Source organism: Diplodia seriata (assembly GCF_021436955.1).
Source record: "Diplodia seriata strain FDS-637 chromosome Unknown scaffold_5, whole genome shotgun sequence".
NCBI classification, from domain to species: Eukaryota; Fungi; Ascomycota; class Dothideomycetes; order Botryosphaeriales; family Botryosphaeriaceae; genus Diplodia; species Diplodia seriata.
In genome coordinates, this window is record NW_027117312.1 from 439,361 (window position 1) to 467,027 (window position 27,667).

General features: G+C 57.9%; 6 protein-coding genes across 6 annotated transcripts; 2 read left to right on the forward strand and 4 right to left on the reverse strand.

Moving 5' to 3' along the window:
• Positions 1 to 2,422: 2,422 nt before the first annotated feature.
• On the reverse strand, positions 2,423 to 5,159 carry SLS55_005137 (uncharacterized protein; the record flags this gene model as incomplete). The annotated part of the gene is made up of 8 exons (XM_066776588.1): positions 2,423 to 2,924; positions 2,980 to 3,354; positions 3,404 to 3,464; positions 3,515 to 3,549; positions 3,614 to 3,725; positions 3,916 to 4,223; positions 4,284 to 5,026; positions 5,076 to 5,159. 8 exons carry the CDS (start codon positions 5,157 to 5,159, stop codon positions 2,423 to 2,425), a joined length of 2,220 nt encoding a protein of 739 aa, XP_066632430.1.
• A 1,164-nt stretch (positions 5,160 to 6,323) lies between these two features.
• On the forward strand, positions 6,324 to 9,509 carry SLS55_005138 (uncharacterized protein; the record flags this gene model as incomplete). The annotated part of the gene is made up of 7 exons (XM_066776589.1): positions 6,324 to 6,603; positions 7,084 to 7,257; positions 7,483 to 7,855; positions 8,189 to 8,292; positions 8,346 to 8,746; positions 9,305 to 9,447; positions 9,503 to 9,509. 7 exons carry the CDS (start codon positions 6,324 to 6,326, stop codon positions 9,507 to 9,509), a joined length of 1,482 nt encoding a protein of 493 aa, XP_066632431.1.
• Positions 9,510 to 10,523: 1,014 nt separating this feature from the next.
• Positions 10,524 to 10,856, forward strand: SLS55_005139 (uncharacterized protein; the record flags this gene model as incomplete). The annotated part of the gene is made up of 2 exons (XM_066776590.1): positions 10,524 to 10,529; positions 10,557 to 10,856. 2 exons carry the CDS (start codon positions 10,524 to 10,526, stop codon positions 10,854 to 10,856), a joined length of 306 nt encoding a protein of 101 aa, XP_066632432.1.
• A 999-nt stretch (positions 10,857 to 11,855) lies between these two features.
• Positions 11,856 to 13,407, reverse strand: SLS55_005140 (uncharacterized protein; the record flags this gene model as incomplete). The annotated part of the gene is made up of 4 exons (XM_066776591.1): positions 11,856 to 11,892; positions 11,951 to 12,800; positions 12,856 to 13,130; positions 13,202 to 13,407. 4 exons carry the CDS (start codon positions 13,405 to 13,407, stop codon positions 11,856 to 11,858), a joined length of 1,368 nt encoding a protein of 455 aa, XP_066632433.1.
• A 692-nt stretch (positions 13,408 to 14,099) lies between these two features.
• SLS55_005141 (uncharacterized protein) lies at positions 14,100 to 14,634 on the reverse strand (the record flags this gene model as incomplete). The annotated part of the gene is made up of 2 exons (XM_066776592.1): positions 14,100 to 14,480; positions 14,530 to 14,634. The coding sequence occupies 2 exons, from the start codon at positions 14,632 to 14,634 to the stop codon at positions 14,100 to 14,102; spliced, it is 486 nt and encodes a 161-aa protein (XP_066632434.1).
• Positions 14,635 to 19,061: 4,427 nt separating this feature from the next.
• Positions 19,062 to 22,132, reverse strand: SLS55_005142 (uncharacterized protein; the record flags this gene model as incomplete). The annotated part of the gene is made up of 7 exons (XM_066776593.1): positions 19,062 to 20,129; positions 20,239 to 20,376; positions 20,427 to 21,183; positions 21,385 to 21,579; positions 21,639 to 21,743; positions 21,801 to 21,826; positions 22,022 to 22,132. The coding sequence occupies 7 exons, from the start codon at positions 22,130 to 22,132 to the stop codon at positions 19,062 to 19,064; spliced, it is 2,400 nt and encodes a 799-aa protein (XP_066632435.1).
• Between the last annotated feature and the right edge of the window lie 5,535 nt (positions 22,133 to 27,667).

Here is a 27,667-nt window from a genome sequence, read left to right on the forward strand (position 1 = left end):
TTCGAACGACTCGATGGCCTTGGGCCGCGAGAGGAGCAGCTGGTCAACCCCCCTTGCCCGTCACGGGTGATTCGACTAGGGAGATGGTGGGTACATTGGATGTCCCGGCTTCGGGCCAGGCTGCCTTCGGCCGCTCGGCGCCTTCGACATCTAGCTCTTCAAAGTCGTAATCGCCTCCAGTGCACATGAGGCCTGTGATGTGCCGCGGCGATGGCAGGTGTAAAAAAGGCCGCGAACTCATCTGAGTCGAGCAGGACATGGCGTAGGGTCGTAATATATTCCGACGTCGAGAGCGACCAGACTGGTGGCCATGGTGAGGAGTAGAATGATGTCTGCGAACAGACTTCCCTTGCTCACTTCAACCGTGAAGCGGGACTGTTCATCGTCCGCAAATCTGGCCTTTGTTGCTGTCCCCCGCCACAGGTCGTCCTCGAACGGATTTTCTCATGGTTCACAGCATAGCCGAACGCACTGTAGAGGCAAGGTTCGGCGATGTGACGGAAACGCTTAGATCCCTCACCGTTGGCTTATCTGCGCACCGGTTTTCGTATAAGCAATATTTATCGACTGGCTTGCCCTCGGGGTCTTAGTGTGTTGAAAAGTGGTCGAAGATCCGGTCGAGGAGCTCAATTTGGTAGACCATTGAGACTTGTTCCGGGAGCATTGTGACGCGATGACGCTAGTTTCAAGCGTTCCATGGACCTATCCCGGTTTTTATTTCTGCCTCTATATTCTTGTGCGTGGTCTAGGTCGTTACATAGTCGCATCTCTGCTTGTCCCAGTTTGAGTACTGTGTAGGTATAATACCGATCAATCTCGATTCCTTCGTCGTGTGGGCCTCAGTGCGCGCCGAATGCTGCGTCCGGCAGCAGCATGCCTTGTGCAAATGCTTGACAGTCGTCATCAGGAGCGTGAGTCGTATGCGCGAACCGTGTGTTAATTGGTGGTGACAGTTTGCCGCGTAGGTTTGGAATGTGCTTCATCAGAGTAGGCTGGTACGAAGATTAAAACATTAGCAAGTTCAATCGAACAAGAATAAGACAACTCGTCTGACAATACCAGTACAGGCAGTTCATTCAGGTTGTCAACAGAAGCAATGCCGGGAGGGAGATACTGCAGACCATGGATACGGCAAGGCTTGGAGGTTCAGATGGTCATGATGTTAGTACGGTGTTTCGCAATGGAAGGGCGTAGATGAGGCTAAGGCCAAGCAGCCGGCTTCGCTCACGTCAGGCGCGGTCTCGTGGCCGGAATTGGCTATTAATTGCTACACCTGTAGGGCGCGAGCTGGCTGTGGAGCGTCAAAGCCGATGACTTCATCGTCAACCGTCTCCTCCCCACCCCACGCTGTCGCCTCCCGAAACTGTGCCGACACGGAAGCGAAAAGACGCGTCGTGCCCAAACCATGATTCACGTCGCAGCAAGTCGCGGACGGTGCAGCATCCGCCGCAATCAATAATCATCGCTTGACGTCAGGGTGTGAGACCAGATCGCGATCGTCATGGTTCTAGGCCAAAGGGGGACCGGAGAGCATCGAGGAGATGACGTCGGCCTAGACTGCGCTGTGTGGTGGATGTGTAAGGTTCCCCTGAATTTGTGCTTTGCGTTTCCCACTCGACACCTCTCGGAAACGCGATAAAAGAATTGCTGCCCAACGGCCAAGCGACGGGGCCGGCCCGAGGACGGGATGGAAAGCGCCGCACTGCGGAAGCCGCACGTTCGTTCCGATGACCTAGCGCAGTGGCGAGTATCGCCAGCGTTGTTGACTCGGCAGTCTTCAGTATCGGGCCGGGGCACTCGTCCCTTTCTGCCAACGGCACCCCCCTTGCTTGGCTCTTGCCGTCGGATCGATGAGCTGTTGCTCTTCATTGCATCACCCTTCACCGCTATGGCCACTGAGAACACTGTCCGTCAGCGTATACAGAGTAAGCTAGTCTCCGTGACCGAGTCAGAGACCACGCGCTTGGCATCAGCGGCCCGTTACGTGGCGCATTCCGAGGCTGTACTGTTCGTTTAACATGGGTTACGAATAAGTTGCGCGCGTCGAGCTGGCGGGAAGTGGATTGACTCTACCGGTGAAGTGGTCCGCACAGATCTCCAATGTCTTCATAGCGCAGGCCGATCCCGCCCTGCTGCTTCCCTGCTCGTTGCCTCCTGGGACCGGTACACGGAGACTGTTCCGGCGGCAACTGCATGAATGGGAGCCAAGTCAGTCAGCCCAAACATCCACTGGCCACACTCTTGCCGTGGCAAAACGCGTCAGCGTAGGCATGGCTAACTTCGACGTAGCGTGTGGCAACAATGTCAACTCGTTGGTTCCGTCAACTTTTCAGATCGCCCGCAAGTCTTTACGGTATCAATATTCTGAGCCGATTGTCCGGAATATTTGATTGAATTCGCACAGCTGAACTGCCGAACGCCCTCACTTCCACCAAAGGACTGAATATGTTCCGACGCCATTGCTCGTTTCGCGCACCCCCTGAATTTTTGCCTTCAATCCTAGCGAGAACGGATCTGCAAGCAAATCTGACAATTTCTTGACGATGGAAATAATCTCTGAGTCGGCAGGCTCTGCCGTCAGCTGCGTTGGGGAGGGTAGTTCCACCGGTGGTGAAGTAGACTGGGTTAAAGCTTTAGATGGGAGAGGAGCCGATGATTTGAGCACTTCTTCGTGCATCGACGCGTTTGCCAGTTCGGACATCTCCCGTTGCAAGCGCTGTCGCTTGTCTACAAGGGCATCGTAGAGGGGTTGGATGACAGCGAGATACTTTGCAGCTACTGGCTCAGCCGTGCTGCAGGCACAGAGTATCTCGGCGCACACCTTCGCGTATGCGAAGTCCTCTTCGATAGTGGCAGGGACTTGATCCATCATTTGCTGGCCAATACCGAAGAGGATAATGGTGCTGGATTGGAATGCCCAGTAGCTATGTTCAGGTATCAGTCACCAAGTTCGCTGGTTCAAGTGCAGCCTCTACTCACATCATGACCCAACAACGCCTCGTCATGGCGCCACTCCAGCTAATGAGCTGCATCATCCGCGTCATTTGCTGTGCTGCAATCGAGCAACGTGTCCGATAGCTCTGGATCTGCGAGTATGGCATGTCCAGGTCCCATTTGGAGTGGATCCTGGCTTCGCATGCCTGGAGCAGCAATTGCCGGTACAGCGAGATGATGGCACCGAGGTAAAACATGTGTATCATCAGTATGGCCCTCCTTTGATAGTGGCTCAGAGTTGAGCATTGTTTCTCGTCTGTTAGTGCAGCAAGCTGCATGATGGCAGGTAATGATGTATGCCACGCATCGAGCTTCTCGGTCAGCAGCTCGATGTGCTCAGTTCTGACAGCATTGGCACTTCTGTGGGTAGTGACTTCAGCAATCTCTCTGGACACAAGCCCAATCTTACATCCTTGGATATAAATCGCGTCGGAAAGTGACGTCGACTGCATCAAAGGGGGCCATGCACGCTGGTACGGTAAGCGTATGCTTGGGTTTCAGGCTGGTCCTGCCAACATACCGTTATATCCTCTGCCCTCACGTCCGCCTTGTATCCTAAGGTTGTGGACAGCCAACTGACCTCATCAGCGTAGTCCTTCGAGGTGTAGCAAGTACAAACCATTCTATAAACACCAGAGTGCAAATAAGTCGATTGGCATCCTGCACGCTCATTGCCCCGGTTTTGTCGGCATCCTCGGCGTCTATTGTGCGGGAAATCTGAAGCCCAGCAGCTAAAGCACCGTTAGTCTCTGAGCAGCATGTAAACATCTAGGTCAACGTGATTGCTCCGATTGAGCGAGGCGTTGCTGACTGAGCAACGAGAAAGAGAACCAACCCATGCAAGGGACCCAACGTTCGTAGATTCATGTTCTTTCAGATGATGACGTTTGCGATGGCCTTCAAGCGAGGGAAAACACTCACCGACAGTATGTCGCGCGACCACGTGTTTTTCGAGGATAGAGTGAATGGAAAGCAGAGCGAGGACCCACATGGCCCTGTGGTCGAGGGCGCTAGAGAAATCCGACTCGAACATGAGTACGGCAGAGACAAAGAGACCATGGCGCTCGATGTCCGTCATGCACTCGACATCATAATGTGCTCCGACTGCAGCCAGGAGGAAGACGAGCATCAGGGGGAAAGGCTCAATGGTTTCCGAGGTGTAAACGTGATCTAGCATCTGTTCCAGATGCTCCTCCCTCACGAGGAAGAAGAGGGAACCCGTTCCTACCCTACACGACATTGCAGCCTTGGAGGTCTTGTCTCGGGGCGGGAGGTGGTGACGGTCAAACCTTGGAACGCCCAAGGCCATGATTTCGTCCCTTCGCACCGAGAGCTCTTGCATAGCCAGTTGAAATGCAACATGACACTCGTCATGTTTCCGCGATCCCGAGTCGGGTCTCGAACTGGTTTCCTCGGTGCCGTTGGAGAGGGTGTCGGACGAATTGCTCCTGGACTTGCGGTCGTGCTCGGCGGAGGGGCGGTGCCCTGAGCGCGACCTCTTGGGCCGGGTCTGGTTGTTTGCAAAGGTCTTGAGGTAGTTCTGGTAGCGGCGGTAGTTCTCGGTGGTCTTGTATTCGTCCATTTGCGCTTCGTATTCTTGCATGTCGCGGGCGGCCTGGCACTCCCACACGTGCTTCTTCTCGGGCGGCAAGGCCTGCCAGCGGCGCCCGACCTCACGAGCGATGGCAACAAAAGACTGCGCATTGATGGCCGGATCGGTGCGCTGCGTGTCGGCGAAGTTGACGTAGGCGGTCTTGGGCTTCTTGGGGGCGTTGATGTCGGGGCGGGGTTTGCGGCGGTACCGTCGCTTCTTCCTTTCCTCAGCGCGCAGCGGACTGGTGGAGTGGGCGCGGCTTGAGTCTTCCGGGGTCGGGGTGGCGTGCGGGCTTCGGTCAGTGCTGTCGGAGGCCAGGGACTGGCCGTACGAAGTACCACGGGTGGCGGCAATCTCGCGCTGCAGAATCCGGCGATGGCCCAGTTTGAAGCCCAGGTGGGCCATGTCGTCCTCGGAGATGTCGCACACTACATCCCACTGCCAGGACGGGTTAATTTGCGTCGGCCGGGCACAGGGGGCGACGTACGCTATCGAAGCCGTTCTGCAGCAGAACGGGCAGATAGTCGTGCAAGCGGATGCGATCGAGGACGCCGCGCAGCTCGGCAGCCATGGCGGGACGGACGGGCAGGAGAGGAGGCGGACGAGGTTGGCAGCTTCAGCAGCGCTTAACCGAGCGGAGTCGAGAGCGGGAGGGCGCGCAATGACATAGCGGGGGCTCCGCTCGTTAGGCGGCGTGGGCGTGTCTGGGCTGAGGTGGAGACGAAGGGGTGTGCTCTTGAAGCTCCTGAAGGGCGGGGCGTGCACGCGATTATTATCTGCTCGACGTGCAGCAGAACTGAGGCGCAACTTAAGCAAGGCCTGGTGCGGGCGTGATGCAGGGCGCGGGCCTGGACGGCGGCCGGTGGTCTGCCGTCCGCTGATTCGCACGGCGCAAGCATGCGCGCACTGGGGCCGTCGCCCAAGCGGCCGGAAAGCGCGCACGCATGCCCGTCGATCGTGCAGCGACGCCCACAGATCAGCGGTGCGTCCTCTTGTTGTGCGCGCGTTGCTGTGCGCGCGACCAGCCGACCAGCCCAGAAGCCGGCGAGTTGCGAGCGGGCGCCCTGCCGTCCAGTCGCGCCTGCCGTCTGCCGTCGCCCCGCTTTGACGTCAGCCTTCATCCCTACGCCCTGCCTGCACAACACCAGCCCCTCGTTGTCGCGTGCAGCCAGAGCTGCAGCTGCAGGGTCGCCTCGTCCCGCGTGGTCCGGTGCTGGCCGGCTTCTTCGCCACAGACGCGGGGCGAGCACCAGCCGTGGGCCGTGGCAACCAAGGCCGACGTCTTCTGGAAACCACAGCAATCCGTCGCGCCGCCAGAGTAGCAGCCAGGCGCACCTCCCGCGCTACTTTGGTGCACAGTGGCGAGGCTCGCCGGGCCAGATGGGCCGGGGAGAGCTGGGGGCCGCCTGGGATCGACGGCCGGGATGAGAGCTACATCTCCTCTGCGCTCCTGCGCTCTCGAGAACCCCATCATCATCAGGCCAAATGCTCGTGAGGCACGCAGCGTCGCGTCCGTCGCGCCTTCCCATGACGGCGCTAGAACCGCGCCAATGGCCTAGCCTGGCTCCGTCCCGTTCGCGCACGCGCACTATGTCATCGCCAGCTCCTCATGTTCCTGAATGCATTCTTTGTCACCTAGACTCAGCCATTCCTCCCGCGCCGCTGCCAGCTCCGGCGCCAGGCTCTCTCGCCCTCTCTTTTTGCATGACTTGGCGCGCCCGACTTCCGCCCGGAGATGAGGCCCTCACGCTGCGGCGACGAGGCCTGCGATGGCTTGTCTCTACTGACTTCCTTCCTGGACAACGATGACCGCCCAACCTTCATTCTCGATGCGCACGACGACTCCAGCTCTATCCTCTCCTACCAGAACGACGCGTTGCGCGGCTATCTTTCCCGTCTCTCCGCTGCCGACACCACCCAGAACATCGACGACCGCTTTCACAACTGGGCCTCGAGTTTCGATGCCAACGCCGAGCCTGCCGAGCGGACCGGTGTCGCCTCCAACATCAGTTTCGGTAATCGCAATTGGACCAGCCGTCTGCTGCACCACCGGTGGAGGGTTGTGTTCGCCACCGCCGTCGACGACTCGGCTGGCCTCGCTCACAGGTCGGTCCGCTCGTATGACGGTGCCGACAAGTCGGGTCGGGAACCCGGCCCATCTTTCCCAGGAACTTCGGCGAAAGAGTTGCAGGAGAAAGCCGGCTTAGACGATTCCTCTGGTGAAGAACCCGACAAGCCAAATGGCCCCCCCGCCTCTACATCAATATCATTACGTCGCCTAGACTGGATCAAAGATCCTCCGAAGGACCTTCCGCCCTATCATCGCTTTCTGCTGGATCACGACTGGGCCTCGACTCCTCTCGGGCCCATCAGTGGCTGGCCTGACCTCCTCAGACAGACAGCTGTGACAATACTGTCTAGCCCGGACCCCCGCTTGCTGTTATGGGGTCGCGATATGTGCCTCGTTTATAACGAGGCATGCCTTGCCCTAATAGGTCAAAAGCATCCAAGGGCTCTGGGACGCGGTCCCGCCTATGTCTTCTCTGAACTTTGGAAGCCACTCAAGAGCATTATTAATCGTGCAATGCAGCAGGGAAAGGCAACTCGTGTACAGGATCTGCATTTGAGCATCAACAGGGACAAGGACTGTGGGTTAGAGGAAACATACTGTAAGCATTATGTTCTCTCACTTTTGCACGCCATGAACACCGACTTCTTGTTGGCCGAGAGTCGTTACTATATTCTTTGGTCAGGAAGTGATGACGATACTTCCACAACTTCATTTCGAAATCCCCTCCCCCAAAGGCCGCGGATGTTCAATTGAGGCATGCAAGCTCACAAAGATGAATCGTTAATCCCTCGGGCAGGGACTTTCACTATGCTACCAATAATAGACTCGGACGGAACAGCAATCGGCGCCTTGGATGAGTTCGTCGAAACTACCAACCAAGTGATCGGAGACAGACGTATGAACACTCTCATAACTCTTGGAGAGAAGGCGAGCTCTGCGAAAGATATCGACGAGCTTTGGAGCTTGATAACCACGAGCCTTGAGCCCAACTCGCATGACGTTACTTACGCGCTTCTCTATTCGGTCAGGGCAGACGACCAAAAGACTGACCAAGAGTCCGAGGACTTGGATGATTCGAAGTGCAAAAGCTGCTACCTTGAAGGCACAGTCGGTGTCTCTGATGACCACCCCGCTGCTATTCCATACTTTCGCCTTACTGAAGGTGACGAGAGCTTCTCGATTCCCTTCAGACGGGCGTGGACGTCAGCGAAGCCAGTTCTTCTTCGGGTTGATGATGAAACCCTGACGGATCCTTTGGCCGATTTACGCGTTGAGGGTCGCGGATTCAGCCAACCAAGTACAACAGCTATAGTTTTACCGATCCCCCCGCTCAGTGGCACCAGCGTTCGTGGGTTCCTTGTAATGGGACTGAACCCACGCCGGCCCTACGACGAAGATTATCAAATCTTTATTCGCCTTCTGAATGATCGTCTCGTCAAAGCAGTCGCCTCAATTTTCTTGCCCGAAGAGCAACGCCGGAGTCGCCGGATGATAGAAGAAAACAATTCTCGTCATGACAAATTTTCTAGTGAGCTTGAGCGCCGGAGGCAGGAAGCTGAATCTGGGGAGGCGACATTTACAGCATTGGCAGAATGCGCTCCTGTCGGATGTGTTGTCTTCCAGCTCAACGGCCGTAAGTCTCACAAGTGGCATGGCATATCATTGATGAAAACTTACACGAACCAGAGCCCCTATGGATGAACGAGGCTTACCTCGACTTGAGCGGCCTCAAACGCGAGGATTTTGGTGGGGACCCGCATCGGTGGTCAAGTACCGTTATTCCCGAGGACCGCGAGTATGTTGAAGAGCAATGGGAAAAGCTTGTTCAGGGCGTTGACGTCCGACCATTCGAGTTCCGCGTTAGGAGGCCGTGGCATCTTCCAGGCTCTGCAGACGAAAGTGATCGGATGGAGCATTCCTGGGTCCTTGCGAACGCGTTCTTGAAGTACGACGAAGCCGGCAACCCTCAACGCATTTTAGCGTGGCTCACAGACATCTCTCATCAAAAGTGGAGCCAACAACTACAGGCGCAGAGACTGGAAGATGTTTTGGAGACTAAACGACAGAGCGAAAACTTTATCGACATGGTAAGCCCCTCCAAAACAGTCGCTATCATTAAACCGTACTTTACCCAGACGAGGATGAAGCATCTCAACTTGTTTTACTACATATGCTGCCTACTTGCAAGCTTTCAAATAGGGTACTGCTGACGGGCTTTCCGTTGTAGACCTCTCACGAGATGCGAAACCCACTTTCTGCAATACTCCAGTCTGCAGATGGAATCCTTGTCGCCTTGGGGTTCGAAAAAGCCGGTAACAAACAATGTTTTCCACGGAAATGATTGCGAGACTGAGAAGGAACCCTAGATGTCGCTCAACAACCGCTGCACAAGTCCCTGCTTTTGGATTGGGAGACCCAGGAAGTCATCATCGACAGCGCTCAAACTATCGTGCTGTGTGCTCAGCATCAGAAGCGAATTGTAGATGATATTGTACGTCGTTTAGCCCCCTGTAGATGATCATACACTGACGATCTTCCAGCTGGTCAGTCTGATTACCGTCTCTGATCTCAAACCCTGCGACTAGATTCTTTACCCGATCCGGCCGCGGAGCGGGATTCAAGTAATGGCTAACACTTTATTGCAGACGCTGTCCAAACTCGATTCAAAACTCCTCGTCATATGCCCTGACCTGGTACAGCCAGTAACACTTGTTGAAAGGGCAATCAAGATGTACGAAGCGGAACTCGCCCTTGCCGAAATCAAGCTCAGCCTATCAATACACCAATCGTACGATGACTTGGCTATTGATTTGGTCTATCTCGACCCCTCGCGTTTCTTACAGGTGCTAATAAACCTCCTTACCAATGCCATCAAATTCACTCGAGACCGAGATAAAAGGGCCATTACAATTTTCTTGTCGGGTTCGCTTAAGCAACCTTCTTCCGGTCATGAAAAACTTGCCTATATACCTCGCCGTTCTGCGAGGGCTGAGCGCAACCATCCGGACGATGAATGCCAGGGCGAGGAAATCTTCCTGCAGCTGGCTGTTGAAGACACAGGAAAGGGCCTAAGTGAAAATGAGATGAAACTTCTCTTCCATAGGTTTTCACAGGCGTCTCCGAAGACATACGGAGAGTATGGTGGCTCTGGTTTGGGTCTTTTCATCTCCCGGGAGCTCACAGAACTCCAAGATGGGCAAATTGGGGTCGCATCCCAGGATGGGAGAGGCAGCACCTTTGCATTCTACATCAAGACGAGAAGAGGCCCGTCGGAGTCGAGCGAAGACAGCTCACCCCCCTCACCTCTCGATACGCTACGCATTCCGCCTCTCCGCCGGCCGAGTTCAAGCAGGCGAGTACCCTCAAATGACAGCAACCAAGCTGAGATGATGCCACTCACTAGCCCCTCGGACCCGAGCTGGAACTACAGCGAGGTGGAAATGAAGAACGTTGCGCCCTCACAACCAATAGAAGCTCACTCGAAGACCCGTTACCCTCACTTGAAAGTGCTTATCGTGGAGGTAAATAGGCCAACATACCATATCTCTATCTACGCAAATCACAGGACCGCCTTAACTGACCTTCCCTTCACTGTCAGGACAACCTCATCAATCAAAGGGTCCTCGCCAAGCAACTCCGCCACGCAGGCTGCTCAATCCACATCGCGAACCACGGTCTCGAAGCCCTCGACGTACTCGCCCGCAGCACCTTCTCAACCTCGTCATCGTCGGCGGAGGCCTTGGTCGACATTTCCGTCTGTCTCATGGTTCGTTCGTTCCCAACCAACCACCCACCCCTCCCGACCGCCATTAACATGATTCTTCGTTTCCTTCCTCTCACGCGTTTTTTGAACAGGACCTCGAAATGCCCGTCATGGACGGCCTCAGCTGCGTCAAGCGCGTCCGCGCGCTCCAAGGCGACGGGTCGCTGGCCGGGCACGTGCCCATCATCGCCGTCACGGCCAACGCGCGCAGCGAGCAGATCTCGGCCGCCCTCGACGCCGGCATGGATCTCGTCATCACCAAGCCGTTCCGCATCCCCGAGCTGCTGCCGCAGATGGACGCGTTGCTGGGGAGGATGGCGGAGCGGAAGAGGGAGCAGCAACAAGGAAAGGGCGAGGGCGGGGGCGGCCATGGGGGTGCGAAGGGCGGGGAGGATGGGGGTGGCGGTAGCAAGGTGGATAGTGGTGGTGGGTAAGGGTCGACAGGGAGGCAGAAGATGGTGATGACGACGACAACGGCCTTTTTTCCTCTTTCTATACTCAACACGCGGTCTTCGTCGTTTGCATGCTTGAGCGAGTTTATTCAATTGCTGCCGTGGAGATTTTCCGTTTATCCTCCTCCTCCTTCCTCTTGTTTCGCAGAAACGCGGGCGAATGCCTACACCCACGACAGCGTAGACCTCTCATCGTCATCGAGCATTGCAGAGCAGCAGGAACCCGGGGGTGCCGAAGCAATAACGAAAGGCAACGAAACTCTCCCTGCGTTCCTTACATCTTGCACGCTCTTAGCGGGTCTCCCCCCCTCCCCTCCCCTTTTTTTCGCCCCTGTTCTCCTCTCTTGTCGTAGCAAGCGTTCGGCGATGTAAAGTAACATGTACTAGCATAGCGAGTACCGTACGTGCATGCGTTCTCACGGCCGAATCTCCTCCCCAAACGTCCATAGCAGCAGCCGAAAGTGTTTTTGGAAACAAAGAGTTTAGACGACGGAGGCGTAATCTGGGATGCATTGACAGCGCGAACGCATTCCTACATCACTGGCATTTCGGTCAATATTTTATAGTAATCGAATGAACACGTTTTTGATATTTTTTTGGGGTTCGTTTTCCATCTATCTGCTACCGCCCCTAATAAAGGCAAGAAAGGTAATAGGTTTTGAAGCTACTACTATTGGGGGTGTGGTATTATCGATGAATCGGGCAAAGACGAAAAAAAGCATAAGGAAACTAATGCGATGGATGCAGCCTACCCAGGATATCGTATAGGAATAAAGAAAGCCCTGCCAAGTACCGCGAGAAACTCCAATAAGTGCAAGCCAACAGAAAGGGATATATCCACATGTTGCCTCGCCGTCTCCTTTCGCTCGCTGAACTTTTTTTTTCCTTCGTCTTTCACTTGACCTTGACTCCTTTGTCAGTGCGAAGGCTGCTGGGGGTCGATCATAATAGACTGACAAGCAAAGGAGCATCGCCTTCACGTTACTTCGTAGCGTTCTTGCGGCGTTGTATCATGATACTACAAATCGAAGTCAGCGTGGGCTGGAAACTGTGTCTGGGCGTGTAGCGAAACTTACGGCAAGCTATCAAACACGACTTCATTCTTCTCATAATGCGTGGCAAAGCCGCCCTGGAGGCTTCTTCGCAACGCGTTGAGCCTGAAAAGCTTCCACCACTCGTCAATCTTCATCTCGCCATACTTGCTGATCTTGACGAACATCCGGCTCCCGTAAACACGGTCATCCATGTCCAGTGCCGTGCTGTAGCGCGGACCGCGGGTGGGGTGCTCCACGCTGTTCAGGATGTCGCTGAAGTTGGAACGCATCCGGCTGCGATCCTTCCTGGCAACGCGGCCACCCTCTGGCCTCAGCGTCGCAAGCGCCGAGAGCTTGTGCGTGAGTTGGTCTTCGCGACGATATACAGTGTAGCGCTTGACCATACGCGTGGACCCACGCATCGCGTCTGGATCCTCGGCTTCATCAGAAGAAGGTTCCTCGTCCTCTTCGACTTCGGTGTAGGACTTCTCATAGAGCAACGCGATGTTCTCACCCGCGGCGATCTGGACACCGACGTCCGCCGAGTCCAGCTGCTCAACAAAAGCTTCCATGGCTGCTTCGGTGCTGTCTTCGAGGTCGTCCATTTGTGTGGCGAGGAACCCCCATTCTTCGAGGGCGGCAACCACTGCTGTCGCTTGGTCTCCAGCATCGATGGAATGGCCATCTGATTCGACGATCTCTAGGAAGTAGTCCATGATTTCCTGGGTTTCGTCGAGTGATGCACCGCCGTAGAAGGTGGCAGTACCGAGGGCATGGATTGCAGCGACCTTGGAAAGGAGAGACGTGGAGTCGCTTATGATCCTCTTAACTGGGCCGACTATAGCGTCGTAGATGTGGTCGGAAGGGCAGGTTATGACGGTCAACTCGATGGCTATGAAGAAGGGTTAGCGAAGTCAAAGAGGTATACTAAAAACGTAGGTGCGTACCTTTCAAAGCCATGACTGTTTCGCGCTCGGTGGTCTCAGATTTGACACTCTTGACCATGGAGGGCATGAGTTCGCCGAGTCTGGGCTCAACATCCTCTGACGCGTAGTGTGCCTTCAACAGATACGAGTATGCAGCGAGCGCATCTGCGCGGCCTTCGTGGCTGCTGCGCTTGCGGTCGATAATCTCAGCCATGCGGTCGCCCAGGCGGGCCTTCCAGACTTCGGGAGGCGCATCGATATCTTCGGAGGAGAGAATGTCGTCGATGGAGTTTGTGCTGTGAAGAAGTGTGTCAGCCGGGAAACGGGAGCGAGGGGGCACGAAAATTTGCGAAGGGGGAGAGCTTACCTCCAGTTGGTTTCGTCGCTCAGATTTCCCTCGTCGTCGTCGGATGCGCTCCTGCTGACAGCGCGACTGGCATTCCTGGACTCTGCGCGCGAGTTTGTGGTGGAGCCTGCTTTGGAGCTGGCGCCCGAGGCGACGCGCGAGCGGGCTTTGCGCGATACGGTCTTGCTGCTGCCGAGGACCTGGCGGCGGAGGTCTTTGTCCGGCATGGTTGGTGCGGTACACGAGTTTGGGTGTGTACTGGGGAAGCGGCGGCTGGAGGGAGCGGTGGTGTTCGCGGTGGCGTGGTTGGAGGCGAAATGTTGGTGGTGAGGGTGGGATTTATTGGAATGACGTCGGGGGCAGATTAAGTCTGGACTGCCTGTGCGGGTGGAGGTCACAGAGGTCGTAGGGCTGGTGGGATTCGCGGTGGGCCATATGGAAGAGTGGATCTGGCGAGGCTTGGTTGGAGTCTGTCGCGGACGGGTGACGGGTGGTGGGTAAAAGGCAAGGCACAGGTGCAGGCAGGCGAATATTCGCTGGGCCGCAGGTGACCGCGCGCAGGCAGGTGCTCTCGACTCCTGCGCTTATTCGTGCGCCTAGCGATTGGACATGCGCCTGCCCTGTGACTCCGCAACCTCCCCTCCGGCTTTGTCCGGCTGCAGTGCCGGGCGAGCGCTCTGTGCCTCGGGCGACTGGCAGCTTGCTCCCCGCTGCATCCCGCTTGCTCCGTGGTGTTCAGCATGGATGAGGTCATAAGCACGTGATGGTGGAGAGCTTGGATCGCGGCGGGCCCGGTGTCACGTCGCCGCGCTTGCTCTCGGACCGCACCCGTCACTCGTCACTGCTCATCCCAACTCAGCTCCTCCTTGCACTGGTGCATGCTCACACAAGCGTACAATCTTCGTACATACATTCGTATTCAAATGGTGTGCCGGTCACCCCGCTGCCGCTTCACGCTTTGCTCGAGCACCATTGCCGCATCTCGCCGCGCTGCCACGTCTTCCAGGCTCCCGTACTTGACCGGCATGCCTTCCATCGCCTGCTTTCCGTAGAGCGGGAACGGGTCTTCTCCTGGGCCGATCGTAATGTATCTACGGAACGGTGTCTCAACCGAAACCCGTGGCCGTTTGAGCAACTTCAGACCCTCGACTCCCGTGTCGTCATTCTGGAATGCTTCGTCCGAATCGAACGCGAGGCCGCTGTCCCTTTTACGTGGCTGCTCTTGGCTCCACCACATCTCCTGGTAGGCCATTCTCTGCCCTTCGGCACTGACCACGTTCTCGGCGTAGTGTGTGTCTGACTACGCATCTGTCAGTTACCATGTCTGTTCGGTGTGCTAGTTGACATACCTCGGAGTGTGTGGCCTCCAGTGCTCGCAGGTTCTCTTGTGACAGCCTTGTCGCCTCCCGGTTTGCTTGGATGGGCCTTAGCCTTACCGAGCGGTCCGATGCCATGACGGAGTAGTTGCAATTTCCTATGCAACATGATGAGCTTTCACTTCCTTTTCGAGGACCACAGGACTTACTGAAATATCTTAACACCGCGCCTGCTTAATCCGCTCCCAGTTTTGGACAAATGGATGGCTCAGACTGGTTGAAGTTGGTGCAAGTCGGTGCTGAACGATGGCTACTATGGACACTGACAGTCAGAAAAGCAAGTACAGGATGCGAGCAACTTTGGGCCTTTATAGCACCTACCCTGGAGAAGGCAGAAGGCAACGACCATATGTGCTCGGTGTCCGTGCTGCTGGGGTTGCAAGGGCCGGTTTCCCTCTCGGCCCATGTGCGTCAGGCCGGTCCTCGTTGTAAGAGCGGGAATGCGGATAGTCTCCGGCGGGGATGTTTGAGCTGTCCTGCATGCAAGCACAGTTGGGGGTGACAAAAAAGTCGGCCGGAAAGGACGAATAGAAATTCGTTTTTGTGCAGACGGGCGAAATTGGCAGCATGGCGTGTTTGATAAGAGGAAGGGTCCGAGAGGAGGCCGGCTTGGTATGTATAGCCTCCAGGCGGGATTTTGCTACACACCACCAAGCACTGCCCAAAATACCTCCAACGAGCCTCATAGCCCGAGCACCAGTTCCCTGGAGAGTCGCCCCCAATAGCACGGGCGCGGAGGGTCGGCGTCGGCGTCGGCGCAGTGGTTGGCAGTACCGCCACTCGGCTCTGCCGCAGTGCTAAAAGCTGACTTCCACGTGGGTTCCCGCATCAAGAGAGACGCGCCCCGGACTCGCCGTTCCGTCGCCCTAAGTCCCGTCGAGTGCATCACTACTCTGTCGGCATCACCGTGATCGCGCTCTCCAGGCTCCCCTTTCGGTCTCGTCTGCTTGTGCGACTGCTCGACCGCAGCTGCTGGCCACAAGGCTCGATCACCGACGCCGCGGCGTGCGCGTCCCAGTGGGCCCAGGATGCGGGCGCATCTGGCACCGTTGCAGCGGGACAAGGCTGAAGGAGCGAGCAAGAGATCGCGTAGGCGTGTCGAGGTCTGCATGATCGGCCAGATTGGCTGCGCAATCGAGGCGGTACCTTAATTCTGGCATCAAATGATCTTTTCCTGGAAGCGCTGCGGCGGCTGACCTCAGACGCTAGAAACTCCATCTGGCATTTTTGGAAAGCCAACGCAGCTGTTTCACGCATCTGCAGCGCTCAGGCGGAATGCCCATGCCAGAGTCAGCGATGAAACGCACGACTCTTTGACCCAGGTGCCAGGGATCAGGACATCCAGGGCGCCAGGGCCTGCTGTTCGCCAAGAGCAATCGCAGCGCGCCCTCAATCTCGTCACCGATCGGACGAAGTATTTTTGGCGCAGGCGGTGGGTACCTCTCGCTTCCGCCTGGGGGCCAAACAGGGCCGTCGACTCACCTGCCGCTTGCAGTCTGCGGGGCCCTCGCGCAACACAGCAACGGACCGTCCGGTGTCCAGCACCCCGGCAAGCCTCTCGATATGACGACGCAAAGCGAGGCAGGACCCGTCTCGACGTGATTCGCACGGGCGATGCGCATGGACGAGGAGATCGTCGGCGGGCTTGCGCGACGGTTCGCTGATGCCGGGCCACAGGCGGAGAAGCCGCCAAACGTTTTCCCTGCCCGCGGTGGGCTCTGGCCGGGCCTCGCGGGGTCCGCAGCGTGGACCCATCTTTCTGCAGGGCTGCGGCGAAGCAGCGTCTGGCGCGGGACAAGGCACTGGATTGCTGCATGCTCGTCACAACGCCTGCTCGTCGACGCCGCATGCTCGTTCGGTGCTGGCGATTGGCAGAAACCCGCCCGGGCGGGCACTGGGCCTGCGACTGACGTCGTTGTCCTGCCTTATCCGCCGCACTGGCGCCCGCGGCTAGTGTGTCCCTGGAGCCGGGTCTGGGGAAACCACCGCCGCCGCCGGGCAAGCGAAGCATCTGGACGCGCTGCCTTTTCTCGTATCGCTCCACACATCTCGCCTCTCGTGCCTGTTCTCTTAATTTGGCGACGACGGACGATGAAGCGAGCGACCATGACGGCCCATGCCGCCTGCCCCCCGGCCCTTCCAGACCTCGCATTGCCCGCTCTCCTGCTTTTTATTTCCGTCCGGCTCGAGCGGCGGGGTCTCCACTTTCGATCAATTTGATATGCAATCACCTCCTGGGCCCTGGTGTTTCACACCACTTTTGTTTGCTTTTTCTCTCGCAGCCACCCCTGTTCGTTGTGGAACACTTCCTTCCATTTTGCCGGCGCATGCCGCTCTCGTCACGTCGACCTCACCCCTTTTCCATGTAGCCTCGCTGTGAGACGTGCTTCGCTGCAAGGTACCCAGGTCCGCGGGTCCGGGCTGAAGCTCCTGCATTATGCGGACATTCCTTTGCTTTTTCTATGCTTCTCCTCTAGGTGAACCAATGTCGGGCACCTAGAAGGTGGCATGATCTGTTAAGGCACCAACCCGTAGACGCACATCACGAAGGCGTCGCTGTGATGGGTTCCAGTATTGGCTCAGCTCCCGCTCCTGAATCGCAAGTGATCCTCATGCCCTCACTCAACACCTACGTGGAACTCCATTTCTGGACCTTGATCGAACACCCTGTCACGTCCTACTATTTACCGCTGCTCAGCAACCCACGGAAAGGTGCGAAGGCAAACTGCTGCTAGAATGTCTCACTGAAAATCCCCGAAGACCAATGATCGGCCGCCTCATCGCGCGCGCGAAGAGGCACCCACAAGGCTCATACGGAACGAGCAGCACAGCATTTATGATCAGTCACATTAGATGGTCCCTTACAGCCTTGCGCCTGCCGATTCACGGGCGGATAGCAGCAAAAAGAAAAAGATCAGCGTCAACCGCAGCCAGGCAATGTCGAATGTCCCGTCCACCAGGCCACGCACAGTCACACCGCTTTTCTTCATGACTCGCTCGAATAGTCGTGTGAAAGGGGGAGGAAAGGGCATGGAGGATGAGACAGTATGCTCATCAACAACAGCACACGTGCAGTAGCAGCAGCAGCAGCTCATACAGGGTGCTGGCCGCACAATGGGAGCAATCGCCATCCGCCGAAAACCGAGACATACACATACACACACATGCGCTCATTTTTTTCTTCTTCTTTTCGAAGTGACCCGGCACCATGGCTGCGGGTTGAGCTCGTTGCTTGTTCCCCTCCACAAATTCCCAACGCCATGGCTTTGGAGAGTGGGGAGAAGAGGGCAGAGAATCGAGATCTCGAGGGGTACGTACGGACGTAACATACACCCGCCTCGAGCAGGCCGGTGATGGCTGCTGTCCTCTTCCCCACCACTGCCACCACCCACTACTCCTCCGTACAAGCCACCCTCCGTCAAAGCAGAGACTTCTTGTTCTCCGCAATCCGTTTGCCTCCCAGGTCCTGGCCGTGGAACTGACTCACGACGACCGGGAATCGATCGATCCCTTTTCTGCTCCTATTCGCGTAAAGTTGTTGCCTTCTTTTCTTTTCTTCTTTCCCATCACCATGGTCGCGGGACTACTACCGCTGCTTTTTCTTTCCCCAATGCACACATCTCGTCGATCGGGCAACATGACTTGTGGGGGGAGCGGTGGAGGTGATCGACATTCAGCAAAATTGTGATATTGCACCGCCGCCGCCCAAGACCGTGGTCGTGGGCCCCGGAGGCGGAAAGTTGAGGAAGAAAAAGGAAAGACACGGAAAAAACATTTCTAATTTCCAGAGGGGCTTGTGATGGGAGGACTAGAAACAATTGTCTAAATTCACGTCTTTCTCGCATCGCTGCTGTCTTCCAAAAAAAAATAAAAAATTAGAATGTGATAAGTCCGTGGATTTGCTATGTTCAAAAGCATTTCTGCCGATGAGCAATCTCATAGTTGGGGGCCGCCACAAACAAAGCATCTCAGTATCCAAGACCTCCAGATCATAGACTCTGTCACTCGTACTTGCAAGAGTGGGAACCGATATGCGCAAAGCGGCTGTATTTGTTAAGCTATAGTACATATGTTCCATATGCTAACGTGATCTCGTACTCGGCATACCAAAACAGAAGGCGGGAGAGCTTTCTCTCTACAGCCCTGTCCCTGCCATGCAACCTATAGACCATGCAATGCTATGTGTCTGGGTATATAGTACCTGTGAAGAGCGAACGTGAGGGGTATCGTTAAAACGAAAGAAAAAACAAACACCAAAAATGCCCAAAAGCGACTCGAAACATGAGGCGATGCATGCGAAAACTTCAAGAACAAATGCTGCTGTGAGCGCTTTGCCCTCTCCAGATGCTCATGAAACTTCGTGAAAAACAACAGGTCGTGAATAAAACAAAGGAAAGAACGCCCTACCACCAAAAGTGCCCGACTCCATACGTGTGGAGCGAGCGTTACCGAGAACGAAAAGAGATAATCGAGAAGCGAAGAAGAGGCGAGGCTCTTCTTCACACTCAGAACCAAGCGGCCGCCCACCCCTTGCGCTTTAGCCCCTCAATTACCCGGACACACCCACCAACAAGCTCACCGGGCGCTTCCAAGCCACTCAGAGCCTCGCAGACCCAATGAAGGACAGTTTCGGCGCCCTTGCACCAGGTCTGCAACAGCGGCTTGTCGATTGTATCGGCAAAGCACACCGCCTCCTCGGAGAGGAAGAACTGAGCAGCACGCACGGCGTCGTGAGCATCTTGGTGCTGGTGAGTGAGGGCAACGGGAGGAGTGAAGATGAAAGGAATGCGGGGGGCGGACGCTGCAGCGACAGCGGCCCAAAGGACCAGTGAGGCGTAGAAGAGGACAAGTTCGGCGCCAAATGAAAGGGCCGAACTTGCGTCGACAATGTTGGTTTCGGCGGCAAGGCGAAGAACAGTAAGCGCTTCCTGCAAGGCTTCGCGCGCTTGCTGCGGACTGTCGGCGGCTGAGGCATAATCGAGGCCACTGGTCCATTGCTGGACCATTTCCTTAGCTGCGGCGTATTCGTCGCTCCGGACCTTTTCGCTGAATACCCATGTCTCACCTGCGACGGCGAGCAGAGCGCGAAGAGGGGTTGCTGATGCGATACGAATGCCATGGATGCTCAGACGCGTTGCCCTACTGTATGTGTTGCAGGATTCCAGGCTGCCATGACGGGTGGTGTGAGTCCAGACTACCTGGGCGGCTTGGAATTCATCCAGGCATCTTCCGTCGGGAGGATGGGTGGCAGCAGTTGCGCCTGCCTTTGTGAGAGATAGACTGCTCAGTTGCGGCAGCATCTTCCGCCAAGCCCACTGGGTGGCGTCCCAAGCAGACAGGGGTGCGGGAGTGGGAAGGCTGAGGCCCGGCACCGTGGAGTCGGCGACTTGGCGAATAAGCAGGGTTGTCGCTTGCGCTTCAAGGATGGCGCATGCTGTCAGCAGGCGCGTCCTTTCTGAAGCGCCGATCCAGGCAGTCCATTGGCGTGACAGGGTCAAGTCGTCTGAATGCGGTGGAAGCGGCACGAGGCTATCGACTGAGGCGGTCGGGTGCGAAGCGTGATCGGCAGCAAGCTGAGAATCGATAAGCACAAGCCTTAGGAAGCACCGGGGCGAGCTTGATTGGTGGGAAATCCGACTCGATTTTCTGGGTGCATCGAAGGTGGGGGCCGAGATTACTCACCTTGCGGAACATGCCTTGGAAGGTAGCGGAGAGGTTGGTCGATGCGCGTTTGCCGCGAAACTGGGAGAGCAATTCGACAAGGAACACGGCTTGCATGTCGCAAACGCGGGCGTCCGTCGGCAGACCTACGTGTTCGCGCTGTGGCTGTCAGTGCGTGGTCTTGAGGTTACATTTGGGGGGAATGGTACCTTCGCCAAGGCCTTCAGGCACTTCTCGTGCAACGCCCTGCTCTCCGCCCTTGCGCCAACGACACTGGAATATTGAGAACCAATCGCGATCATGGCAGCCAGACACAGCGGTTTTTCAGTGTTGAGGTCAAACGTCGGGCGATGCTTTATCGGGAAGTGCGGGTGGAAAGCCTGCCAGTAGTTGTCGAGGTGTTCAGTCATCTGCTGACGGTCAATAGACGGAATACCGAGCGGTTGTGGTGGGAACAACAGACGGTACTCTTCGCTGTCGAGGTCGTCAAAGGACCGGTAAGACGCGGTAGTGCTAGTGGAGAAGTATGACGGATGCATCTGGTGGTGGTCGGTGGCGTAGTTGTAGATGGACGTATCGGAAGTGGCGTACGAAGCAACGCCAGAGCTGCCCGAGAACGACGTGTGCTGGTCGGCCCGGTCCACGTCAAGCCAGTAAAAGGGCTGCGTCGAGGCGGTGGACGCCGGCGAGCGCGGCGCCGCTGGCTGCGCCCAAGAGTCGACGAAGGAGGCATTGGAAAGCGTGCGAGGACGGTAGGCGGGGTACGGGTGCGGGACGTATCCGAAATCGGCAGGATATTGGGTGATGTGGCCGGGCGAGGCGTAATCACTGCTGGGCACTGGAAACTCCGGAGGGGGACTCCACCTGTAGTTCTCGAACATGGAGCCAGTGCCGATCACGTCCTCGACGCCAATGGGTGCTCTCGCGTACGGAGCATTGTGGTGGAACTGCTTCATGCTGGGCGCACTGGAAAGCTGTCAGCATGCGTGCTTCCAGAATCGCAAACGAGTGGCAGATTGAGGCGTAAAGAGAGGAGAGAAAGGAAAAGACAAGGAAAGGAAAGAAAAAAGACGCGGCCAGCCCAAGATCCCCCCAACATACTTCAAGACCTGTCTGCGAAAACTGTCTGACTGGATCGTATTACGACGAAATCGAAATTGGGAATACCTTGAAGTTGAGGGTGGCACAGCGGAGTCCGAGGCAACTGGGTAGATGGGAGCATCGACGCGGGCGACCGACTGCGGTGCAGACGGGTTGGCGGCGACGATGCCGGCAGAGGCGGCCGAGTTGTGGCTCGTGACGGAGCTCCTGCGGGTTTCGTCGTCGTCATCGTCACCGTGGCCGTGTTGCGACGGGTCCTGGCTGTGGTTCGCGTTCGCATCAGCAAGGGCGGCGCGGCAGGCTGGGATGCATTGACTTACTGTCGCTCGCGGTGGCGCTCGAGCAGGTCGGTCCTGTGGAATGTCTTTCCGCAGCCGGGCCAGTCGCACTGCAGGGTGGACTCGCTGTGGTTCTGCTGGTGTCTCCTGCGCGGCAGTCAGCATCTAGGCAGCCGCAGGCAGCAATGTGGGTGGGGCGCTAACCTCAGGTGCTCGGCCCGAGTGTACGACTGCAGGCAATTGATCGTCAGTCACGGAACAGAACGAGCAAGTGCAGGCTCCAGGCGGCCTGCAGGCAGAAAGCGCGTTGCTGCCTCAGCGAGGGCGCCGGCGCATGACTCGGGGCCGCGGCCGCGGTGCCGACGCTTCGCACAGGCTTCGCGCAGGCTTCGCGCAGGCTTCGCACAGGGCAGGGATCGACGTACCTTTCCGCACAACTCGCACAGGTGGACCTTGAGGCCCTTCTTTGCCTTGGAGATGCGACCGGTCTTGGTGTACTTGGTCGGCGCCTCCGACGGGCTGGCTGAGCGTTGCATGGTGGCGGCGGTGGATGAGGAAGCTCCAACGGTGTCGCGGGACGAGCCGTCGCGGTGGGGGCTGGGTGCCTTTGTGCTGGAACGGCGGGGGCCAGAAATGCTCGACGACGACTTCAGGGAACGACGGCCTTCATCCGACGACTGCGAGGCTCGGCGGCGGCTGGACGGGTGGTATTGCTGCGGGGCGGCGGTGGCGGTAGACGAGGTCGAGGCGTGGTTGGAGGTGGCGGCGGAGGCGTGGTGGAGAGGCACTTGGCTGGAGGTCGACGCCGACGACGATGATGGCTGAGGTCTGCTGTGGTCTGCCATGGGCCGCGGTGGTGGTCCAGAAGGATATATATGCGGGAGAGGGATATTACTCGCGGAGATCGCCAGGCCCACCTCAGGTGCTGGCTGGCGGATTGGCGGGGCCCTGTAAGGCAGATGAGATGGACGAAGCTTGTGCCAGGTCGCCAAAGCAGGGCTGCGGTAGGCTGTGAGCGGCCCAACTGCACGCCGGGAGATAATTAAAGGTTGCCCTAGGGGAGGGGGTCCAGATCTGGAGATCACAAGTGGTACGGGCACTGAGGCGGGAAATTTTTAGCACCAGGCTCCGCTTGGGGAAGGTCGAGGGGGGATCGGGACGAGGCCTGAGAATAGCAGCCAGAGGGACGTACGTCTCAAGCGAGCCTTAGTCTGAGGGCATAGAAGACGGAGCGGACGGGTGGTGTGTGCTAACCTTGGTCCTGGAGCGGAGGGCTGGCGCGTCACATCATCATCCTGCTGCGGCAGGCATATAAGGATGGCGCTGTGCTTTCGGCGAGCATGTACGGGTCCAGCGCAGTGGGTCCCTAAAGACACGGTCCGGCTGTGCCCATGCCGGGAAGATTATTATAGAGCGATTGGCAGCAGCCCTGTTGGTCCCTGCCGAGGCGCGTGTGGGACCTCTGGCACCGTCAGATAGACGCAGGTACTCCAATGGCGGTGCGCAAGGCCTGCGCTTGGGGCGTCGCAGCGAGAGGAACCGCTGCGCAATTGGTGCGCGCGGACCGTTCCCGTGCGACGGCCACGCCCAAATTCAGGATGTTGGAAGGCGTCGAGGCTTGGACGTGAGTGGTGAGAGCCCATGCCGCTATTTTCGGCACACACACGCTGCATGCGCGCTCCAAGCCCTCCGCTGCGCCCGCGACCGCTGGCCTCCCCGCCGCCGCCCTGGCTGGCGCGGCCTGCCCGCCGGCCACAGGCCCACCGCACAAGGGACCAGGCTGCGACACCGCTGCGCTGCCCCGTGGCGGTCACCAGTCGCCAGGCCAGGGCGCGCGCAGCCGGTGGCAGGTCGACATGTTGACATCGGCGGCGGACGTGCGAAGGATCGGCTAGCGGGTTTAGCGCGGCCGCGACAGGGATGTGCACTGCCCGAAAACAGTATGTGCTCAGGGCTGGCGACATCTGCTACCGCTGCCCCGTGGCCCTCGATATCAAAAAACGTGTGCGCCCTGCCGTTTTGGCACCGACCGCCTGCTGGTGCTGACCCTAACAGCGCCCGCCGCGCCGTAACAGGCGATGCGCACGCTGCTCCAATACACCACCCGCGCGCAGACGGCCGCGGGCAGCGAGCAGCGCGGCGGGCAGAGCTTACCGCAGCAGCCCCCCGGCCGTCAGCCTCGGGGCAACCTCTGCCCTGTCCAGCTATTTTCGGCGCCAGGGCCCAGCGTGCCGTTAAGCCTGCGCAGCGGGCCGGCAAGAGCCATTCGACCAAGCGACGGCGCCACGGGCGTGGGCGCGCAGCACTCGACGACGACATTGACCTCCGTCTCCACACCCATTGGCCGGCGCGCCGGTACTAGCGGAAAGCTTGGAGGGGGCGCATCCCGCCCGCCGCCTCCTGGGCTCCCGTCTCATGAAACGCACCCGCATGGTGTTGAGATGGCGCCTAGTTGCGCGCGCTGGTTGGCATGCCGTGGCCGGGCGAACTGCTGCCCGCTGCTGACTGCCGGCGAGTCGGCCAGTCGGTGACGCACTGGCAAGCTCCGTCTCCGGCCGGGGCACACAGGCACAAGGGTGCCGGTACACGTGGAGGCGCCGCGCGCTGGGTGCTGAGATCTCGAGAACCACACAGACGGTGGGCTTGCCGGGCTCCCCGTCTGGCGGAACGCCGGATTGGGTGGAGCGCTGACTCGAGACGGGTATCGCAACTTCCAATTTCGCGGGCGATGGTGTTGATGGACGCTGCGCTGCTCCTGATCGCCGTTGTCCGCGCGCCGGCCGCCGCAGTGCGAGTTAGATCGCGCGAGCTCTCTCCAGCCGCCAGCTACCCGCCGCCCGCCGCCCTGCCAATTCTCAAAAACAACCCTGCACGGATATCGCCATCCCCTCACTGTTGTCTCCACCCCTCTCCAACACGTTCCCGACTGGTCAATCGCAATCTCGGCCACGACCGCGCGACCCGACCGCGCCCGCTCCCCCGGCCTGTTTGTTCCCAATGCCTGCGAGAGCATTCCCATTCCCGGCGCATTGGAAGCACCCCCGGCCGAGCAGCATGACGCGACCAGCAGGCCGGCCAATGTGCGCTGCTGCTCGGTTTGAGCCGCAATGTCGCACCGAGTCGCAACGACAGGCACACTGGCATGCCTGTCGGTGCAATAATAAATCAGAGCAGCATCTTCGCACTCGCTTTCGCACTTCGGCCCTATCACGTTGACGCTGCTGTCGCAGCTCGCGCTCCCGTCCCCTCTTCATCAACCGCAATCTAGCCGTTGCAGGCAGTACGTTGCGGATCGGTCGCTACCCACGGGCCCAGGCGTTGGCCTGCGCGTGCGCATCGCCGGCGGGCTGTTCGTTGCTCCTGCTCCGCGCTGCACCGGCGGCGGACGGCGGACGACGGACAACGGACAACGGACATGGAACGGACGGGGTGGGCTGGTGCGACGGAGACACAGAACCGCGCGGAGAAGTCCTTGTGCGAGGGTCTTGGAGCTCCGCGAGCTCGCCAACGAGGGCAGCGCGGGAGCAGCAGGGGGACGAATCCTTCAGCGCTGGATTCGGGAAAGGCGTTGGGACAGCCGTGGGCGCATGATGGCTGCTGCAGCCAAAAATAGGCAGCAGTCGGCGGAGCCAGATCCGCGTAAAAAGCAACGACGGCAGGAGGCGGTCACCCAGCGCTCGAGGATATGAAGAGGGCGAGGTCGAGAGAAGCGCGTGGCCCGGGCAGGTCTAGCAGCCCTTTCGGGAGCGTGCCTTGGCCCGTTGCGTCACGCGGGCACGTGCAATCGTCAATTCCGCGTGCTCGGCCTCCCCAGACACGCCAGACCCTAACGCTCGAAAGGAGCATTGCTTGAGTCGCGCACCAGGACCCTCATTCCCGGAGTTAAGGTCCAGACTGCGCCCCGGAAATTCGCGAGCGCAATCAGATCTGCGCTTCATGCGCGTGCTCGCTCGCAATCGCTTTCTCTCTTTTCCGGTCGAGCCCTCTGCCTCCGCGACTCATTTCGCCAGGCACCCCGTGGAGAACGCCACCCAAACTTTGTTGCAGCACCCGTCCCATGCGGCACTCCCGACCACAGCACTACCCGTGTTTGGCTGCTCTCCTGGGATTTCCTTTTTGGATCGTACGATTGATGGCTGCAGAAAACACCGAGCCCGAGATTGTTGTGTCCAGCCATGCCGGTTTCATGCAGAGCCTTCGAGCTGTTGCTGCCCGGGCGACCTCCACCAGCCCCCTCCGCTGTCCCCATCGCCGGCCTCGCGCGTGACAAGTCTTTTTTTCCTGTTCTGTTTGGCGACTGCCGTGGCTAACATTTGCCGGGAACAGCTTGCACGCGATCCCCACTGATTCTGCCCTCAAACAGTACAACGCATCGGCCCGGCTTTGTTGGGCTTCCTAGCCCACAAGTTGCCGACGTTCGAGAACGTCACTATCCCGAGCTTTCTGCTTTCTTTTCTTCGCCGCCGTTGACACCCAACCAGCATCACGTTGGCGGTGGGATAGCACCGAGACGCAGCCAGGCAGTCGGCTATTGTCCCACTTTTGCTCCTTTCAAGGCACATTGAGGGTTCCGCATTCACCAGTCCTGGAACGTGCGACCATTCCACCTGCGGAACGCGCGTTATACGGGCCAATGGACGCTCAGACATGGCCGATCAGCGCTCGACTTTGCATCCAACCTCAACCGCGAACAATAGAACGAAGACTGGACAAGGTCCCCCCTACATTGCTCTGAAATTTTGAATGCCCGTCGTCTGGTCGATATTCTCACCTCTGCCAGCCATGCTTCAGACACAGTAAGAAGCATGAGTGGCGAGCAGCACAGGTGAATCTGTACAACCGCTCCGCCGCAATCCCTGCCACTCCACGCCCAACGTCAGATCTTTTTTCATCCTGTCGCCGAGCAGCGCACAACATGTGCACATGGTCCTCAGCCTCCCCGCCGCTTCCCCTTACCTTGGTGTCAGCATATACTTAGCTTCTTGATCCTTCTCGCCCTGCGCCTTTGATTACCGCAAAGCTTCCAGAAAGCGCCCTGTCGCCGCTCCGGCTTATGTTATCAGAGGGCAACGTGCATTGTAAAAGCACTGCTGTAACACGCACCGCTTCTTTCGTCCAATCCCGCCACCAGTGATCCTGCAGTGTCCGTCCGCCGCACCTTTTGGAAGGCATTTACCGCCACTGATCATCGTCATTGATCCTTATTGATCCTGCGCACGCGAAGCAGGAGGTCAAAGGAAGCAGAAAACTCCCCGCAATTCTCTCCGACCGAAATTACCCCCTTCGGCCGAAATGAAGCCAACCCGGCTGCCATCTGGCCAACGGCGCAAACGGTCTACCCGCCGCCATGACTATTTGCGCGGTGGTTGGTAAATAATGATGCAAGTATCATGCTCCTGCAGCGGACGGGCGGCGCGACCAGAATCCTATTTTACGCCTTTCCAATAGCTTCGCTTCTAGTGCGTATCATGCCTCAGTGCATGTACGAGAAGACACATATGCACACAACGCACGCGAATAGGGATGCAACGCTGGAGGACAGCGCAGCGACCGTTGTCCAATAAGAGCCCGCCTTGGCGTAGGGGTGGTGGTGACAGATTCTGTCTGCCGTAAGCAAAGGCGGAGAGGGCTGCATGCAGAACACGCATAGCCCAGCGCCCCATTCGCCCCGAGCGGTGATGACGTCCTGCATCATACTTTTCCTCCTGCTTGATGGTTTAGACGCGCGGCAAATTACCGGATCGTCTGGCGTGTTCGACGACGATCTGCCTTGTCCGGTTTCTAACAACCTTTTTTGTCGTTTCTAATTATAACGAGTAGCTGGACGCTTTGTCTTTGCGTGTCTTTGAACTACTGCCAAGAAGACCGATGGCGCGGATCCGTGCGGGTGTTTGAGGCGGGATCCGCTAGTGGCCGGCGGTGTCAGCCCCGTTTCATGAGTGAGTGGGCGAGTGATTGTTTGGGACCGAAGGAGTCGGCTTCGCCGCTCAGCATGAGACTTAGCAAATTCGCCACGAAAGCATGCAGGAATGAGGGCTTGCTTCGCGCAGCGTTTGACAATCGGACGGGAC